At 40.3% G+C, this 19,733-nt stretch overlaps 1 protein-coding gene across 7 annotated transcripts in view; it reads right to left on the reverse strand.

Annotated features, from left to right (window-relative positions):
• Positions 1-730: 730 nt before the first annotated feature.
• The window catches only part of LOC132874727 (zinc finger protein 883-like), a 105,182-nt gene continuing 86,179 nt past the window's right edge, over positions 731-19,733 (reverse strand). For all 7 annotated transcript variants that reach the window (XM_060911105.1, XM_060911102.1, XM_060911101.1 and 4 more), the window contains 3 exons: positions 14,582-14,649; positions 14,233-14,411; positions 731-3,200 (listed from right to left, as the gene is read on the reverse strand). In XM_060911105.1, coding sequence (XP_060767088.1) covers positions 1,855-3,200; positions 14,233-14,411; positions 14,582-14,649 — 1,593 coding nt within the window. In that variant the 3' untranslated portion in view covers positions 731-1,854. The remainder of the gene's footprint in view (positions 3,201-14,232; positions 14,412-14,581; positions 14,650-19,733) is intronic.

Raw genomic sequence — 19,733 nt, forward strand, 5'->3', positions numbered from 1 at the left:
AGACAACTTCTGGAAAATGTTGACCAGTGTAACATGAACAATAAAGTTCAAATTACAGGTCATTTTCAGCCAAAACTGTAATAACCACATTTAATTTGACAACTTGAAATCATGCAATGTCTCTGAGTTAGTGCACTTGAAGGTCTTAAATGTAACTAAATAAGCAAACATCTTCCCACACTGTGAGCAGTGATACGGCTTCTATCCTGTGTGAATGTGCTGGTGTCGTTGGAGATCATACTGACGAGTAAAACTCTTTCCACACTGGGAGCAGTGATACGGCTTCTATCCTGTGTGAATGCGCTAGTGTTGTTGGAGATCATACTTATGAGTAAATCTCTTTCCAAACTGAGAGCAGTGATACGGCTTCTCTCCTGTGTGAATGTGCTGGTGTCGTTGGAGATCACACTGACGAGTAAAACTCTTTCCACACTGTGAGCAGTGATACGGCTTCTCTCCTGTGTTGGTGCAATTGGTTTAAGTGATCATTCTCATTAAATCAGTCTCATTAATGCCATTAATTTTGGTGTTTAATAATAAATTACCAAACAGCTAAATTATGGTATATTCCAAATTATTATGATGACTACTGATGCAGCAATAATGTATTACTTACCGTATTACATAGACACTACAGCCAATAGCATTCATATACACTTGGGTGAAGGCAATTTGGAGTTCTTTGAGATTGTGTGACTTCAAGGATACAGCAGCAAACGGACAAGCACAGTTTAACAGAATAATTGAATTTATTATAACGATACTCAATGGGTAATAGCAGTTGAATACATTCAATATGGTCAGCAGCAATATATAGACAAGGCACAAACAGTGAGGTAGTACACTCGATGAGCGTGTGTGTGTGTGTGTGTGTATGAGAGGGAGAGCAAGAGGAGAGATAGAGAGAGAGAGTTTGAGTATGCGCGTGAGGACACGCAAGATAAATAAATCAGAGATTGGAATGTTATCTAAGGTGCTGGGGGAAGGGAAAATCACTTCGTGGTTTTCTTGAGACAAAGGAATTCGTCGTGGTTGCTAATTCCACTACCTTATAACATTACCAAATCCACTGAAATCTTGATGAGGTCAAAATGTGTGTAATAATGAAATTAAGGGGTGTTAGAGAGGATAGAGAAGAGCATGCACCAACCTATCTATTAAAACAACGGAGAGAACAATGTAGAACAACAATGATCAACTCGACACTCTAAGTGTCTAGTGTGCACAATTAAACAGTTTCTGAGTTTAAATTCACACTACTTCATAAAGCTAATTCCTAAGACTACTTTGCCCAAATGCCAGCCTTACTTCCAGTATCTTGCTCCTATGCAAGAATACAGAGATGTCCCGAAGTTTCGGGTGCTTGCAGAGATTCACAGAAGGCTCGTGGGTCACTCCTGTGAAGGCACAGAGAAGTCCTTGATCCGAAGCTTCGTCGTTCGTGAGGAAAAGTCTCTGACCAATAATGTGCACAGCGATTAAGTCAGAAGGAATCTGGTCGCTTCTAACTTTTAATTAACTGCTTGGGCTGCAGTCGTAACGTCACTTATAATACACAAATAAACCGGTTGTAACTCAATTGAGTGAGACGACGCAACTTAGGTACTCTTTACCGTGGCCAGTGGTATATACGAAAGCGCGCCGAGTCTTCTTTCTTGCAAGGCAGACGTCGTGACTTCGGATGGTCCGATGAACAGGGGTATCTCTATATGTCTGTATGACGCGAAGATCAACAGAGAGAGAGAGAGTTTGAGGGTGACTGGGTCACTTATAGAGTCGGGGTCACGTGACATAGGTGATCATGGACGATGTGACGTAGGTCATCGTGGGAGTTAGTTGATGGGATTTGTAGTTCTAGACAGGGACTGTGGCTGTCCCTACACCTCTGTGAATGCGCTGGTGTGTTCGGAGATTACTCTGACGAGTAAAACTCTTTCCACACTGTGAGCAGTGATACGGCTTCTCTCCTGTGTGAATGCGCTGGTGTGTTTGGAAATGATTCTGCTGAGTAAAACTCTTCCCACACTGTGAGCAGTGATACGGCTTCTCTCCTGTGTGAATGCGCTGGTGTGTTTGGAGATGACTCTGACGAGTAAAACTCTTCCCACACTGTGAGCAGTGATACGGCTTCTCTCCTGTGTGAATGCGCTGGTGTGTTTGGAAATGACTCTGCTGATTAAAACTCTTCCCACACTGTGAGCAGTGCTGCGGCTTCTCTCCTGTGTGAATGCGCTGGTGCGTTTGGAGAGCACTCTGACGAGTAAAACTCTTCCCACACTGTGAGCAGTGATACGGCTTCTCTCCTGTGCGAATGCTCTGGTGTTGTTGATCAATCTGACGAGTAAAACTCTTCCCACACTGTGAGCAGTGAAACGGCTTCTCTCCTGTGTGAATGCACTGGTGTATTTGGAGATGACGCCATTTAGTAAAACCCTTCCCACACTGTGAGCAGTGATGCAGCTTCTCTCCTGTGTGAATGTGCTGGTGTAGTTGGAGATGACTCTGCTGAGTAAAACTCTTCCCACATTGTGAGCAGTGATACGGCTTCTCTCCTGTGTGAATGCGCTGGTGTCGTTGGAGATTGCTCTGCTGAGTAAAACTCTTCCCACACTGTGAGCAGTGAAACGGCTTCTCTCCTGTGTGAATGCGCTGGTGTCGTTGGAGATCACTCTGACAAGTAAAACTCTTCCCACACTGTGAGCAGTGAAACGGCTTCTCTCCTGTGTGAATGCGCTGGTGTCGTTGGAGATCACTCTGACAAGTAAAACTCTTCCCACACTGTGAGCAGTGAAACGGCTTCTCTCCTGTGTGAATGCGCTGGTGTCGTTGGAGATCACTCTGACGAGTAAAACGTTTCCCACACTGTGAGCAGTGATACGGCTTTTCCCCTGTGTGAATGCGCTGGTGTGTCTTGAGTGCATTCTGATAACTAAAACTCTTTCCACAATCTGAGCAGTGGTGAATTTCCTTCTGTATATCATTATGTGAAGTATCAGAATGGATAATATCAGTTGATGTTGGTTGACGACTGCAGCATTTGGAGGGGATCTGAAGCTTATATTTAATCTCTCCTGATTCTCGCAGTCTCACGTTCTCTTCATAGTGACATCTCTGGATATGCTTGTCAAGGTAAATTGGAGATGCATCGGAACGAGGGCATGTGGAGCAGGAAAAGACTTGCAGCAGAGCATTCTTTACTTCTGGAGAAACAAAAGGACAAAAATAAATTGAACATGAAATGCAACAAGATTATAAAATATACCAACACTAACCCAATGTAAGGAGTGTTTTTACTGAAAATCAAGATTCTACATGAATTAAGACTGAGACAAAAACAAAAGGTTGCGGACTAAGATATAGCAGCCTCTAGCTTGGACTACTGGGAGATTCAATAAGGTCCTGGAACAGCAGCTATGCACAGCATTGGCCATAGCCTCGTGGGTCTGAGCGACCAAAGGGGAGTTGTTGGTTCCTGTTGGACATCATGTCAAGTCTAGGTAATGGCAAGCCTAGCCTTATTTACATTTCATCCAGGATTGAGAAGGAAACTCAGCCCTCACATTCAAGTTTCTGAAAGATCCAAAAATCGGCCTTATTTATCAAACTGGATATGGATAGATTTATTTGCAAATAGTTTCTTGTAGCATTTACACAAGCAAATCTGTATTTTCTATCTGGATTTTATATACGGATTAGGTTGTCAAGTTTAAAACACTTATTAATTTCAATTACACACAAATTTCATGAAATTAAGTTTTGTGGGATTTTGTGAAGCCCAGTTGATTCATATTAATGTAATTGATGAAAGCAAGCCAACATCCATAAATTAAGACATATAACAATAGTCATTTAATTTAAATGTAGGCGTATAAAAAAAGGGACACACTGCATCGGTTCAGATGGCATTCAAGTAGGTCTGCAGCAGTAGGAATTTCCTTACTGCAGTATTTGAAGAACACCATGGTGTGATTTGTAGTAATAAAGCAACCAAACTCCATGTGTTTAATTGTTCGTTAATTCATCGGACGCTATTTGTTCCTTAACATGTTGAAGTTCTTCAGCTGTAAGAGTTTAAAGTGCATATCCTGGACCAATTTCTTTTTTATATATGAAAGTATGTCCCTTTACACACTCATCCAGAAGGGTAATTTTGCACAAGGCCACCTGTCGACAGCAGAAAAAAATAAAATAAAATGCGTCTGGAAAAATCCCAAGGGAGTCTGGAGCAAGATTCGTGACGTTACCTGCAGAAGTGCCAGCAGGCTGCGAGAGCTTTGCACGGTTTCAGTCTGTGCGTGTGTGTGCCTCGCACTAAGCGCTCCCATTTCTCTCTCATTGTCCGGTCTTTTGGGAAACGATGAGTACTAATCCCATCAAGATTGGTGTTGCTACACCCTCCTACAATACATCTGTTAACCATTTTTATAATTACGTGATAACGTTGAAGAAATTTGCAGAAAACCACCAGGTCGTTTTCTCATAAACAAACCAGCGCTGATGTAGGATTCAGAGGGAGGCGTTCCGCACACAACGTCACGAAAATCATTGTTTCCTGGGAAATCCAATGCCAAGTTTTTTCAGGGGCGGACCAATTCGCCTCAAATGGCTTGATTTCAACTGAATTTTTCTGGTATTGTGCAAGGAAAAAAATTGCACAATGTTACAGATATTTGACCAAAGTTTAATATAAAATAAGAGAATTCCATTGATCTTGCTCCTGAATTTACCCGTGATATGCACTTTAAGGAGCTAAAATTTAACATAATTAAAAAGATAAGTTGTCCATGGTATGACTTGTGGAATTATTGAATTCCATAAAAATACTAAAATTGTTACTGCTTGTTAAATTGCTTGATAATATAACCATCACATATGCTCCTGAAATAAAGCAAATGTGTTGCAATTGATTTGTATAATGGTTGATGGGTTTGACTGACATCTGCATTATCCAATTAACAACTTCACTTGGTTCAGACACACTGCATGTGTGTTTTCAACTAGCTTCTTTCCAGCCAGCTGGTTATATTGCACTGAAGGTATTATTGTAAGGTCCTCTAAACTAACACTGTATTTTATACTCTATATTGGATTGCCCTAATTTCTGTGTAATTAACTCCATTTACCATAATGCCTTGTGGTTTGGAATATTTTCACTGTTCTGATGTGTTGTAACGTACTGTGCATTCGGACCAATCAGACTTATTTGCTCGTTGTATTTTTATTTGAATTTTGATGTCAGCCAATGGTAATTGGTATATGTTTAATGCCCGCGAGTTCGCGGGCTTTTTGGAATGTTCCATCACTTCGCGAGAGAGTAGTTCACGTCAGTTCCCGCCTGCAGCAGAGGAGAGAGAGATCGCGTTGTTTGTGAGCTCTATTTCAGCACTTATTTTGCAGAGAGTATTTTTATAGTTTGGCCTGCTTGTGGCCATAACATGTACCTGGGACTCTGGTGTCACTCCAGTGAGTGATCTTGCTGTTTTTTTCCATGGACACATCTGCCCTCCGTTGCTGGGCCCACCGGAGCACTTTCGTCAGTTCCCGGGGACTCACTGTGTCGGGACCGGGACCCAGCCAGCTACCGAGGGATTTGGGGTGAGCAGCATCTTATTCGAGCGAGCTAACCCACAGCAGTAGCTAGCCCTCTGCTCAGGAGCATCTGCTGCGTGACTGTACCGACATCTGTAACCTGATCCGTCTGGTCTGACTGGTGGATTGTGAGTAACGCGAACCCACACTTACACTGACACACACACACACATTCCTCTGGTCTCGCCTGGATAGCCAGCATTTTGAAGGGCATTGTAGTGGTTGCTGTTCTGCCTACAGTTCAGAGAGCTGCCACCTGTGCACCAACAGACCCCAACTGCGCACGTTTTTTTTTCTTTTCCACTTCTTTTCTTTTCATACTTTACCCAGTTTTATTTTCTTACTATGTACCACGGGCGATTGCTCTAAGACAACGAGGGAGGCTCAGCCTCCTCTAAAAATGACGAACATCGTGTAGGATGAATTGCGCTAGGCTTATGTTATAGCCGACCTCATAACATTGCTATTTCAGATCCAGAATCATAGAAATATATGTGCTCAACCCAACTACAGTGCGAAATCATTCCGTTATAACTTTCCTCAGTTCGCCTAATGTGTGCATGAGTTTTTCCCCCTCGTGACAGCGCGATGCAGCCCAGCCTCAGTGGACTTCAATGGCATTTGGGAGCTAGCCGCTTTTCAATCTCAAAATGCAAGACGGTTATTGGACAAATACTGCGAAAACGCCCGCCCCACGGACTCCCAGCCTCAGTGGACTTCAATGGCATTTGGGAGCTATACGCTTTTCAATCTCAAAATGCAAGACGGTTATTGGACAAATACTGCAAAAATGCCCGCCCACGGACTCCGAGCCTCACAGTGGGAGGGACATGGCAGTTTCCGCGAAGAGACTGGTGATTGGTGAAAGCAGCCGGATATTTTCTTTGATTGACAGCTCGTTTCAAATATAGACAGGCAGCAGTGAATTTCAGTTCAGTCCCATGCGGATTCGCAAGTGCTGTGGTGTATTGTAAGAGATCAGCTTACATTTCGATTTCATTCATTACATACGGTTTCTACCAGCTTTTTTAGTTTGTATATATTTTCATTGTAAATAAAGTGTAAATATAGTGTTGTCAAGTTTGATATCTTAGTTCCAGAAATTTCGTTTATTTGAGTGACTGAACTTGAACTTGAGGGGGCTAGTCAGCTAGCAAGAAAGCTGCGCACGGATGCCAAGCATTGCTGAGTTAATTTTGGCGAAGCCATTTGCCAGTCTTCCTTTCGAGGAAAAAATTAAAATTAAAGAGCAGGGTAGACCAACGCCTCAAATTGACTTGGTGAAAAAGGTAGGGAATAATACTCGTTCCTTTCAGCTCTCCTGGTACGAGAAAGTGAATTGGCTAACAGCAAGTGACCCACATCAACAACAGTAAATAGGCTACTTTAGTAACATGTCATGGATGGACCAAAAATATAGAATCTATTTAAAATGTTTATGCTGAGTATATTATATTGGAATATATATTTTTCTGGATATGAATTAAACACAGCTACAATTTGGAAAACATTTTTAAACAAAAACACAGCCGAGAACATTTCACACTACAGACCTGGATTAAAAGTGAAGGGTTATCAAAATTGTCAATAAAACATTTCTCAGTCAAAATAAGTAAAATATAGGGAAAGTGTCATTGAATGAAATGTGTGGCACCCAGCTCTATGTTTGGCTCCCCAAGGTCAGTGCTTGTGCCTATTCCAGAACACTCTGCTGTTACTGCTGAGGTTCCTGACAAAGAGCTGCTTTCAATAATGATCAATTTTTAAACAACATGCCACAATTTTAAAATATAAAATGTTAAAATATACCCCTCCCCCCCAACACCACCATCATGTATATTGGACAGTAGGCTAATGGGCCAAAAGAACCTGTTATTTCACAGTTTGTGACCCTGCCAACAATCAGCCAGATCAGAAGCAAGAGTATGGGCAAAATTGATGTTTTTTCTTTTTTCTTTTAAAATCTGGAAGTATCGTAACCGACCAGCCTCCCCTGTTTGAAAGACTACCAGCCGCCACTGCTATGTACTGCTGGTATACACACTGTTGATGTGCTATCTGTAACACCTCTATGATGTAGGCTAATTGTTTCCGCTCTTCTTGTGCAGGTGTTACTATTTTATTCATATTGGTGATTACATTGCATGCTTCTTTGGGAAGCATTTATTATCAAATAATATCTCCTATTATAGTTAGTTTTTTCTTTTTTATCAGACATCTAGTTTTTAGGTTTGTTTACCTGACATGTTTCGACGTACGACTGTCGTCTTCCCCAGAGTGTCACCGGATGTTATTGGTGACGCATCTTTTATCAGCTGATGTTTCCGAAGGCGTGGCCTTCCTGTCTGCTTTGACAGGTCGGTCACATCTTCTACTGTCTGTTCGTCCCCTGCAAGATGGCACTCCAGGTATGGGAGAGCATGTATGCTCCCTCATCTCAGTTGATGGTCCTCGGGCTTCGCTTACGGATCTCCATGGCCTCCCTGATCCAGCGCTGATGTTTGTTATCTTCTGTGCGGATGACTCTGGCATTCCCCCAGTCCATAATATGATTTTCCCTTTTGCAGTGATCTGTTATGGCTGACTTATAATTTTCCTGTTGTGCCTTTTCTTTTATTGTTCGGGTTTGTCTTGTAGCTGTCTCCTTTTCGCACTCTTTCTTATGTTCATTTTTTCTTGTGTTGAAACTCCTTCTTGTCTCCCCAATGTAAGTTTTATTGCATAATTGACATGGAGTCTCATATATGGTGTTGCATCTGTTGTCCGGATGTATTCTGTCTTTGGGATGAACCAGGATCTGACGGAGTGCTGTGTGTGGTTTGACAGGTGTGTTAATGTTGTGTTTCCTCATTGCTCTTTGAATGCGTTCAGTTATTCCCCTAATGTATGGTAATGTAACTACTCCCCTGTGTTCTTGTTTGTTGTTTTTTTTATCTTTCTTCTGTGTTTTATTGTTCTTAACCTGTTCCGCCCCTTTGGATATTGCCCATTGTGGATATTGACATGCCTTCAGTGCGTGTTGTATGTGTTGTTCCTCCTGTTCTTTGTCCTGTGGATCTGTAATTATTGCTGCGCATTCATGTAATGTTCTAACTACAGATATTTTGTGCATTATGGGGTGTTCGGAAGTCCAGTTTAAATATTGGTCGGTGTGTGTGGGTTTTCTGTGTACTTTTATTTTGATGTCCCCATCTTCTGTGTGATGTATTTTTAAGTCCAAAAATGCTATTGACTGCTCCGTTTCCTCTTCATGTGTGAATTTTATATTGCCGGTATTGTCTATGGTGTTGAGATGGTCGGTGAGTTGTTGAGTGTGTCCCCTCTTCACTTTTTCTAGTATGTCATCCACGTAACGTTTCCAGAGTGTTGGCCTGTATTCTGCTGGTATTGTAGTGAGTGCTTTCTGCTCCAGATCTTCCATGAAAAAGCCACACATGATGGCTGATAGTGGGTCTCCCATGGCAAAACCTTCCTTCTGTCTGTAAATTGTGTTCCTGAACTGAAAGTATGTGGACGTGGCAATGAATTGAAGGAGCTGAGTGATGTCTTGTACAGTGAGGTTTGTGCGTTTCTTGAGCGTCCTGTCTGTTTTTAATTTTTCTTGTACTATCTGTATGGTGGCTTCCGTGGGTGTTCTGGTGAACAGAGATATGACATCGTGTGATATGAAAACTTCGTCTTGCTGCATTTTGATGTTTTTTAGTTCTTCTGCCAGTTGTTTTGAGTTTTTGCAGTGTTGGTCTGTGAGTCCTAGTAATGGTTTAATTATTTCGGTGAGTGCTTTTGATAAGTTGTATGTCACTGAACCAATGCTATCTACTATGGGGCGTAATGGTGTTCCTGGTTTGTGTATCTTTGGTGTTCCGTAAATCCTGGGGATGACGTTGGCTGTGGGTACTAAATGATTGTATGCCTGCTTATCTATTTTATTTTCATCGAGTAGTGGTTTGAGTAGTGCTTTAAGTTTCTTTTTCTTGTCTTCTGTTGGGTCTTTTCTTAATATTTCAAATGCGTTGTCACTGAGTAATTCAATCATTTTCCGTTCATATTCATCAGTGTCCATAATAACTGTTGTCCTGCCTTTATCTGCTGGGAGGATTGTGATGTCTTTGTTTTTTGCTAATGTTTTCATGGCTTTGGCTTCCTGTTTGGTGATGTTGCTAGGTGGTGGTTTGGCTGTTTTCAATATACCAGCTATTGCGTTTCTTAGTGCTGCTTTTTGTGCCTGACCCTGTATTTTCTCACATGCTAATTCAGTTGCCAGAATGAATTAATCGTGTGGTATATTGTGCGGTGTGACAGCGTAGTTGAGTCCTTTTCCTAGTATACTGCGTTCTGCTTGTGAGAGTTTGTACCTTGATATGTTGTGGATCCATTTTTCGTTGATGTGTGCGTGCTCCGGTTCTGCCTTCTTTTTCTGTGCAATGAGTTTGTCCAGTTTTCGGATTTGTCGGGTTTTTGTCTTGGTGAATTCCTGCTCGTGTATGTCTGCCAAGTGTCCATGTATTGCTATTTCCATTTCCTTGTTTTGGGGAAACCGGCGTTTGAAAGTTTCCATCTCCCTATGTAGTTGGCTGTTGATATTATTGAGTTTGTCAGTTGTGCACCATATCCGTTCTTTTACCAGAGTCATCCGCACTTTCCTGATCATCTTCTCCGCGTTTCTGGTTGGAATCGGGTTCTTGATGTTCAGGCTGGCCGGTACGACTTCCTCATCCCAGCAGCGCAAATTGAATCTCAGGTGGTTTCTGTATCGTGCCCGTTTTCGCGTCAATCTCTCTTGGCGGCGAAACTCCTTGATGCTTTTATCTCCACAACTTATTCTTAATCTTAATCTTTAATGAACGTAATCGAAATATCTCCTATTGTTATTAATATTATTATTGCTTATTAATAAATATAATCATTATTATTATTTAATTATATCCTGGGTGTATTGGCTGCTCATTTGGTTCTTTATATTTGAACATTCTGACATGCACACTGCAGACTAGCCATAAGTTCTTTCACTCAAAGTACTGTTTATTTTAAATTCTGAGGAAATACACCATACACTAGCTTCAAAAGTAAGTGTAGTATTTTTGCAGTGGAGACACCGCGCTGTTAAATTTATCATTTATTAGATTCATGCTTATTATTCTCTCTCTATACTCGTACTTGTACCCTTATGGTATCAGGAATCTCAGCCAGCTGACCACTCCACCGCTAAGAACATAGGACCCTGTTGCGCCATTATTTACTGGGATTTAGTGTAACTCTTTAGTAGCCTGTAGCCTACTGTGCTGGGTGATCAGCACCTGTTAAAAAGGGGTTACATTATAATGCCCCCCCCCAGTGTTTCTGTAATATGGGGAGGTCTGACATTATCCTATATTACGTGTTTACTATGACAGGGCATTCCCCCCCGATTTCTCCCTAATTTAGCCATGGCCAATTCCCACCCATCAGACTCCTCTCCAGTATCACATAACAGCTACCAACCAGGGAGGGCTATCATGTGCTTCCTCCAAGACAAGAAATACCAGTTGACCACGTTTTACTCATACAATGTCAGGGGGCTGCAAAGCACACTCGGACGAAAGCCCAATCCACTTACTTCCTATTAAATGTGCTCTCACACACCCATGACTGGCCAGTGTAACTGACAGGGGAGAGAAGAGAGAGCATGCCATCTCTCCCTCCCAGAGAGCCCAGACAATTTTGCTCTCTTGAGCTCCCAACCACAGATGATTGTAGTGTCATCAGGATTTGAAAGTGCCAATATCTGGATGATGGGGCAGGGGCGGACTTACCATTAGGCAAACCAAGGCGGTTGCCTAGGGCCCCCAAAATTTGGGGGCCCCTAACAGTCAGCCCCGCCATGGTAAACACCAAACAATATATATGCAATCTTAATTTGTCTCTGATATTAAGTAGTCAATGATATAAATGGAAAAACACACCAAAATAGCATCAGAATATCGAATTCATGTGTATACAGTATTTGTCCCAGCACACACACACACACCCTGGTTGTTTTACATTGGACTAGTCCATGATCTGACGACGTAGACAGGTGCGCGACGGAAATTCAAACCAAAGCAGAGGGAACTGTAAACAAGATGAAGTGCAGTTATGAGAGTGGTTGCGCTAAACGAAAAAAAAGGGCACAAAGCAAAAAGAATGCAGCTGCACTTCTGAAACTAACTACATTTTTCAAATCGCCTGAGTCTGCTACAGATACTAATAGTATCTGTGGAGTAAAAATAATAATTGGATTTCAGATATCCTTGTTTTATTAAAATATGGAGATTGACTCTTAAAATTCTCTCTCTCTCTCTCTACTGTCTCTTCTTCTGTTGTTTGCCTTGTCACTCTCTCTCTTTCTGGTTTGATCTGAGCAATAAACACTGTCAGAATTTTGGCGAATGCTGGAGTAATCTCAAACCTGTTTCACTGTGGAGCTTATTTGGGGCACATTGTTAGTGGCAGTTTGCTATCTTTTTTTCTGAATTTACAGCAAGGAGATATGGCATGTGCCAAGTAGGGATGACCATTATTCTGTATGTATGTTTCAAGACTGACTTTTGAGGGCCCCATGTCTGTAGTTCGCCTAGGGCCCCAAAATGGCTAGAACCACCCCTGTGATGGGGAGGATGACGGGGACAACACTTTTCTGCTGTGCCACTCGGGATCCACAGGGCATGCATTTTACGCTACTTCTGGTTAAACTGGGCATGATGAATAAAACTACAACAATATCTTGTGGTTTACTATATACAGTGGTGCTTGAAAGTTTGTGAACCTTTTAGAATTTTCTATATTTCTGCATAAATATGACCTAAAACATCATCAGATTTTCACACAAGTCCTAAAAGTAGATAAAGAGAACCCAGTTAAACAAATGAGACAAAAATATTATACTTGCTCATTTATTTATTGAGGAAAGTGATCCAATATTACATATCTGTGAGTGGCAAAAGTACGTGAACCTCTAGGATTAGAAGTTAATTTGAAGGTGAAATTAGAGTCAGGTGTTTTCGATCAATGGGATGACAATCAGGTGTGAGTGGGCACCCTGTTTTATTTAAAAAACAGGGATATATTAAAGTCTGACCTTCACAACACGTTTGTGGAAGTGTATCATGGCATGAACAAAGGAGATGTCTGATGACCTCAGAAAAAGCGTTGTTGATGCTCATCAGGCTGGAAAAGGTTACAAAACCGTCTCTAAAGAGTTTGGACTCCACCAATCCACAGTCAGACAGATTGTGTACAAGTAGAGGAAATTCAAGACCGTTGTTACCCTCCTCAGGAGTGGTCGACCAACAAAGATCACTCCAAGAGCAAGGCGTGTAATAGTCAGCGAGGTCACAAAGGACCCCAGAGTAACTTCTAAGCAACTGAAGGCCGCTCTCACATTGGCTAATGTTGCTGTTCATGAGTCCACCACCAGGAGAACACAGAACAACAATGGTGTGCATGGTAGGGCTGCAAGGAGAAAGCCACTGCTCTCCAAAAAGAACATTGCTGCTCATCTGCAGTTTGATAAAGATCATGTGGACAAGCCAGAAAGCTATTGGAAAAATGTTTTGTGGATGGATGAGCCCAAAACAGAACTTTTTGGTTTAAATGAGAAGCGTTATGTTTGGAGAAAGGAAAACACTGTATTCCAGCATAAGAACCTTATCCCATCTGTGAAACATGGTGGTGGGACTATCATGGTTTGGGCCTGTTTTGATGCATCTGGGCCAGGACAGCTTGCCATCATTGATGGAACAATGAATTCTGAATTATACCAGTGAATTCTAAAGGAAAATGTCAGGACATCTGTCCATGAACTGAATCTCAAGAGAAGGTGGGTCATGCAGCAAGACAACGAACCTAAGCACACAAATCATTCTACCAAAGAATGGTTAAAGAAGAATAAAGTTAATGTTTTTGGAATGGCCAAGTCAAAGTCCTGACCTTAATCCAATGGAAATGTTGTGGAAGGACCTGAAGTGAGCAGTTCATGTGAGGAAACCCACCAACATCCCAGAGTTGAAGCTGTTCTGTATGGAGGAACGGGCTAAAATTCCTCCAAGCCAATGTGCAGGACTGATCAACAGTTACTGGAAATGTTTAGTTGCAGTTATTGCTGCACAAGGGGGTCACACCAGATACTGAAAGCAAAGGTTCACATATTTTTGCCACTCACAGATATGTAATATTGGATCATTTTCCTCAATAAATAAATGACCAAGTACAATATGTTTGTCTCATTTGTTTAACTGGGTTCTCTTTATCTACTTTTAGGACTTGTGTGAAAATTTGTTGTTGTTTTACATCATATTTATGCAGAAATATAGAAAATTCTAAAGGGTTCACAAACTTTCAAGCATCACTGTAGTCAGTTTTGCAATAGCAAGATGTGCAGTGGGCGGACTTCATGTGTCTCAAAGGAAGCTGATAGACTTCACCCTCTCTGGTTGGTCACGGTCATATGATCGAGAAGACCTACCTGGTTGGTGGAACAGGCCAAAATGAGTTTTCTGGGGAATGCTCTAGTTATTGCAGACTGCATTGTACAACAGCTTTCATCCCAGAAACACTGATAGGCTCAGAAATGTCACGAAATGATGCAGAAAATAACCTCTATAACCTCTTAGACAAAAGTAACACCTTGCTGTGTGGTTGTTCCTGTAGGTGCAGGACTAAGTTCTTTGGTGTACTCCTCTTCATACCACACCAAGAGCTCCTGTCCTGGGTTAATCGATCGACAGCAACGATACAGAATTCCCCCTTGATACTCAAATGCCACAAGATTCTGTTCTTCTTCATTACGGGCACAATTCACATACCTAAAAGAGTGAGGCAACGTTTCAGAAAAAGGTAAAAAATCAAATCAGAGTTACAGACTTGGAGAAAGCATGGTGGAAATATCAATGACATGAAGATAAAGTTCTTCCAACAAATGAGGAGCTGTAAAATCAAATCACTAAAACGACCCAACAGCTGGTGTACTGCTCACCTCATCCAATTCACATGCATCTCTCTTTTGGCATCGATGTATTCTTCACACTGCATGCTCCTGTATACCTGTAGAAAAATATCACATTTACATTTTTTTTTTAAACAAAATCAAAATATGGCTTTAAATGGGGTTTACAGAAACAAGAACAATGGCTCATGCCAATATTATTAAGCCTCATGAAGGCTGAATTAAAGGTTTTTGACTGCATCGTAAGATTCACAAAACAGCTGACAAGCTCCGAGATGAATTTAGTAACTATAGGAAAATGCAGGCAAGGCTTTATCAGAATTTAGGCAAAGGAAAGGTTTCTCATAAAGGGCTTTACTTCTGACATGGCAAAGCTGTGCTGTGAATCAGACCTCTCTGATAAATATCTGTCGCTTGTGTTTTGGTCTCTAAACAGACAGCTACAAAAATACACAACTTTAAAAGTCAGTTCTGTCTCTAAATGGGTTTTATATAAAATATTTTTGATCTGTACAAGTAATATTTATTTGGGCGCCAATGTTGTTTTAGTTCAGTGTAGCAGTGTTCATCTTTAATGTAAATGATTTAAGTTTACTTTTAGTCTTGTGTCCTGAAAATAGTAGTTACATTTTAGTCTTTTTTTTTGGTCAAGATTTCATCAATGGAACTCAATTTTAATTTTAGTCTATCAATGTTTTAATCATAATTTCCTCAGATAGTTGCATGGTACTTGTAAAATATGCCCTGCAGTTTTAAGAGGGCCTGTTGCAGCAGGGGTTTAGCTGGATTCCACCCCCCAGCACATGGCTGGTTTTGTCACTATGCAGAAGTTACAGTACTCAGCATAAATGAGTACACCCCCTTTGAAAAGTAACATTTTAAACAATCTCAATGAACACAAACAATTTCCAAAATGTTGACAAGACAAAGTTTAATATAACATCTGTTTAACTTATAACGTGAAAGTAAGGTTAATAATATAACTTTGATTACACATTTTTTTCCAGTTTTACTCAAATTAGGGTGGTGCAAAAATGAGTACACCCCACAACAAAAACTACTACATCTAGTACTTTGTATGGCCTCCATGATTTTTAATGACAGCACCAAGTCTTCTAGATATGGAATGAACAAGTTGGCGATATTTTGCAACATCAATCTTTTTCCATTCTTCAACAATGACCTCTTTTAGTGATTGGATGCTGGATGGAGAGTGATGCTCAACTTGTCTCTTCAAAATTCCCCAAAGAAAATAATTTATTTTCACCACAAAGGTGAAGACTACAAGATGATCAGCGAAGATTTATTTATCAGTCAGAATACTTTAGCAAAAGTGGTACAAAAATTTAAGAAAGATGGAACTGCAACCATCTCACAGAGATGTCCAGGTCGTTCACGGAAGTTAACACCTCGACAGGAGCGTCTTCTGATGAGAAGGGTTGAAGAAAATCGGCATGCAAGTTCACTGCAGTTATCTAAAGAAGTAGAAAGCCAAACCGGGGTGACTATTTCCGGTGACACAATACGGCATACACTGCAGAGTGTAGGTGTAATTAATGATTATGGATATGTAGATTGGTATCAAATGATCAATCTTTAATAATTAAATGAAATCAGTCTTATTAAATTTGAAGGTTAATAGTTAAAATGACTCAATCCTATTGAATCATTTAATTTGATTCATTTGAATTGAATCATACCATAGAATCAGTCTCATTTGAATCAGTTTGAATGAATCATTCAATGAATCGAGTCAGTGAATCGAGTCAGTGAATCATTTGGTGAATCATTTAAAGAATCAAGTGAAGAATCGTTTAAAATTTGATAATTCAAAGTTTATCACTTACCAAACTGCATCTAATTAATTATTCATACACCTTAAGAATTCTTTGACGATGTGTGCGACTTCAGAGGTATTGGAAACAGGCAATGACACAATTTCAATAATAATAGAGTTTATTATTAAAAAGATAAAAAGGGAAATCAATAAAAAGAAAGTAAGAATTTAATAATTGAATGGCAACAGAATGAAATCTTTATAACAGAGTAGGTCTGTGTGTTTGTGTGTAAGCAGTTTTAACTTGTGAGCTATGTTGTTATCTGCAATCTTGGAGGAGGGGATCCTCAAAGTTTAGTGAGCACGTGTGTGTGTGTGTGTGTATAGCCCAGTGATTAGCTAGGTATACAAACTAGACAAAGAAAGGCTAGCTACACCATGTGCTTTCTTCAGGCCTAGTAAACTATGTGTGTCAAAAACCAGAAATTAATGGTTAAAATACATTCAAACAGTCATCTGTAGTTTATATGGCTTTAAATGTAAACAGGAGAATTGCTATCAAGGTTGAATTAAACTTAGAACTTATATTTAGTTCTAATCTGAGATACAGGACCTCTTGGAACAAAGGGGAAGGAGGAGGGGCTCTTCCTAAGCATGCAAAGGCCCTTTTTAGAGGCAAAACATTCTGAAATCTTAATGAGGTCACAATATGAATCAAATCAAATCAAGTTTATTTGTATAGCGCTTTTAACAATAAACATTGTCGCAAAGCAGCTTTACAGAATTTGAACAACTTAAAACATGAGCTAATTTTATCCCTAATCTATCCCCAATGAGCAAGCCTGTGGCGACGGTGGCAAGGAAAAACTCCCTCAGACGACATGAGGAAGAAACCTCGAGAGGAACCAGACTCAAAAGGGAACCCATCCTCATTTGGGCAACAACAGACAGCCTGACTATAATATTAACAGTTTTAACAGGTATAACCCTCAACTGTCCTCATGGGGCCGTCCTTCACAGGAGCGGTGCGATAAAACTCCGACCAGACACAGGGCACCAGGATGGATCAAGCAGGTCTGAGGGGCAGAAGAGGCCAGCATCTCAATCCCAGGATCAACATGTAACTCAGAGGGACAGATTGCAAAAGCAGTGTGCAGCAGTGAAACAAATGCCATGGAAAGGTCAAAAATTAAAGGAGGGGCCAAAAAAACAAACAAGCCAGGCATTAGAGGCATAGGCTTCTAAATGTTTAAAAAAAAAAAATCTACAAACTGTTTGGGCATCAGCACCCTGAATTGGCCTGCAATGCCATTTTCAAGGACCAGAATGAACAGCTTAAAATGGACATTAAAACATAGCTATAGACTAGGCTGTTGCCTCTCGCGGTTACCAGAGGACTAGCCCCCCTGTAACCCTAGCTGTAAAGGTGAGAGGCCGAGGGCTATGGAAACGAAGGTCAGCGCCGCCCAATGTGCCTGACTGCATGGAGCGGGAAGGACTTTAGAGATGGGCTAGGCTGCATGTTCATTCAAAACTGCCGTAACTTGCCCAACCATAACTGACTATCATATGTACCAGAGATTTCCAAGCTTGTTGGGGCTGAAGCACATCAAAGGTCAAATCAGAATGTCAAGGCACACCAAATTAAAAGTTGGCTATCGATTATGAAGAATGTCACACACATTATGATGGGCTAGAAGGTCATTTGCAAAATTTGACCCAGATTGCACGACAGCAGATTGTCAAATAATTATTAAAACAGATAGGTAAATCAGACAGGCAATTGTATAATTTATTAAAAATGTGAGGCAACGCTCATTACAGTGTTTTTCATGAGTTACCTAGACTGTAGTGAGTGAAGGAAGCATTTTCAGAACACAAACACCATTTGATTTGAGACTGACAACATTAAGTGTCCACTCCAGTCATCCACTAGTCCAAACACAATACTATGGTTATCAATTTAAAACAGCAAACAGATAACATCAATGGAGAAGTTAGCATTGATCATCAGCATTCATCAAACTTGAGCTTAGAGAACATTAACATCAGCATGTCCGAATCTCATATCCTCGCTTTAAAACAGTGCACGGTTAAATTTGTAGAGTTTTAGCTTATTTGAGTCAGAAAAGCTGCTAACACATCCGGTAGCATGTATTCGTCATTCAAAACACAAGTGCATGCTCTAAACAGAGTTCAAAATAGGTTTATTTTTGGCTAAAATGAAATTATTCTGCATGTTCTCCAGTTGAACACAGGTAACCACTTCTGCTTCATTTCTTTGAGGGCTGAAGTGTATGCTCTAGTCATTTTTTTAACCGTTTATGAAGTGTTAAACTCCTTAACCATGCTTTGCGGGTGTGGCCTTTCTGCTGTGGCATCACCATTCATATCGACACAACCAGTGTGTTTATGCTTAAATTACTAAAGCACAAAATTGTTTTGTGCAAAGTCTTCCTAGATCTAAAACTCTTAATTTTGCTCGCAAAGTGCACCAGTTTGATACATTTAACCTTAAAATAAATAAAATTATCTCACAGGGGAGCATGCCCCCAGAGCGAGGTCCACTGACCCTAGTTTCACAAAATCCTGAGGGAAACACTATTATTCTGTCTTTTTTTTTAATAACTACTGCCAGAGGAAAAGCTACCTGTTCTTTTGCAAGTTAGGGTAGCTGTGAAAGAAATCACTCTCAGCTCAAACGTAGAAGTAGGTGACCGTGATTATGCAACGTATCCTAGAAGCATGTTGATGTTCAAAAATAAACTTGACGGGTAGTGAACTAATGTGGCAAGTGTGTGTGGAAGGAGAAATCATGAGACAGAGAGCTCCGCTTTTGAATATAAAAAAGTGTGTCATTGCATATCGTACAATGAAATTGGACACCATCCTACCAGTGCAACATCTGCTTATTTTAGATTTAATTATTTATTTCGGTCATTTCAACTTTCAATAACATACACACTGGTTACATACATATCAGCAAGAAAGACTGAAAAGGATTAGACTGAAGCAAAAGCTTATTGCGTCTACCCTCATCACATTTCAAAAATTAATAAATCTTTTTTTTTTATGCCAAAGGAATTAAGAAAAGAAACAAAAAGGAAAAAAAATAAAATTAGAATAGTAACAGTCGTATCTGTTACATTTTGTTCAATACAATTTTACAGCTTTCAATTTCAAATGAAGACCAAAACATACATATTGGATTTTGCCATTTTCGTATTCTGTAGCATTAAATATCAAGTAGTTGGATCAAATTTAAATCAAACCATTTTTTCCCAAACATATTTCATATCTCAGTTTTGTATTTACTGATAATCTTATGTTTGCATGCTTTAAGGCCTTTAAGCGTGTTACACAGTTTCATTTCATTTTCAAGACCATTCCATAAATTAACTCCTG

This window comes from Neoarius graeffei, chromosome 27 (assembly GCF_027579695.1).
Source record: "Neoarius graeffei isolate fNeoGra1 chromosome 27, fNeoGra1.pri, whole genome shotgun sequence".
Classification (NCBI taxonomy): domain Eukaryota; kingdom Metazoa; phylum Chordata; class Actinopteri; order Siluriformes; family Ariidae; genus Neoarius; species Neoarius graeffei.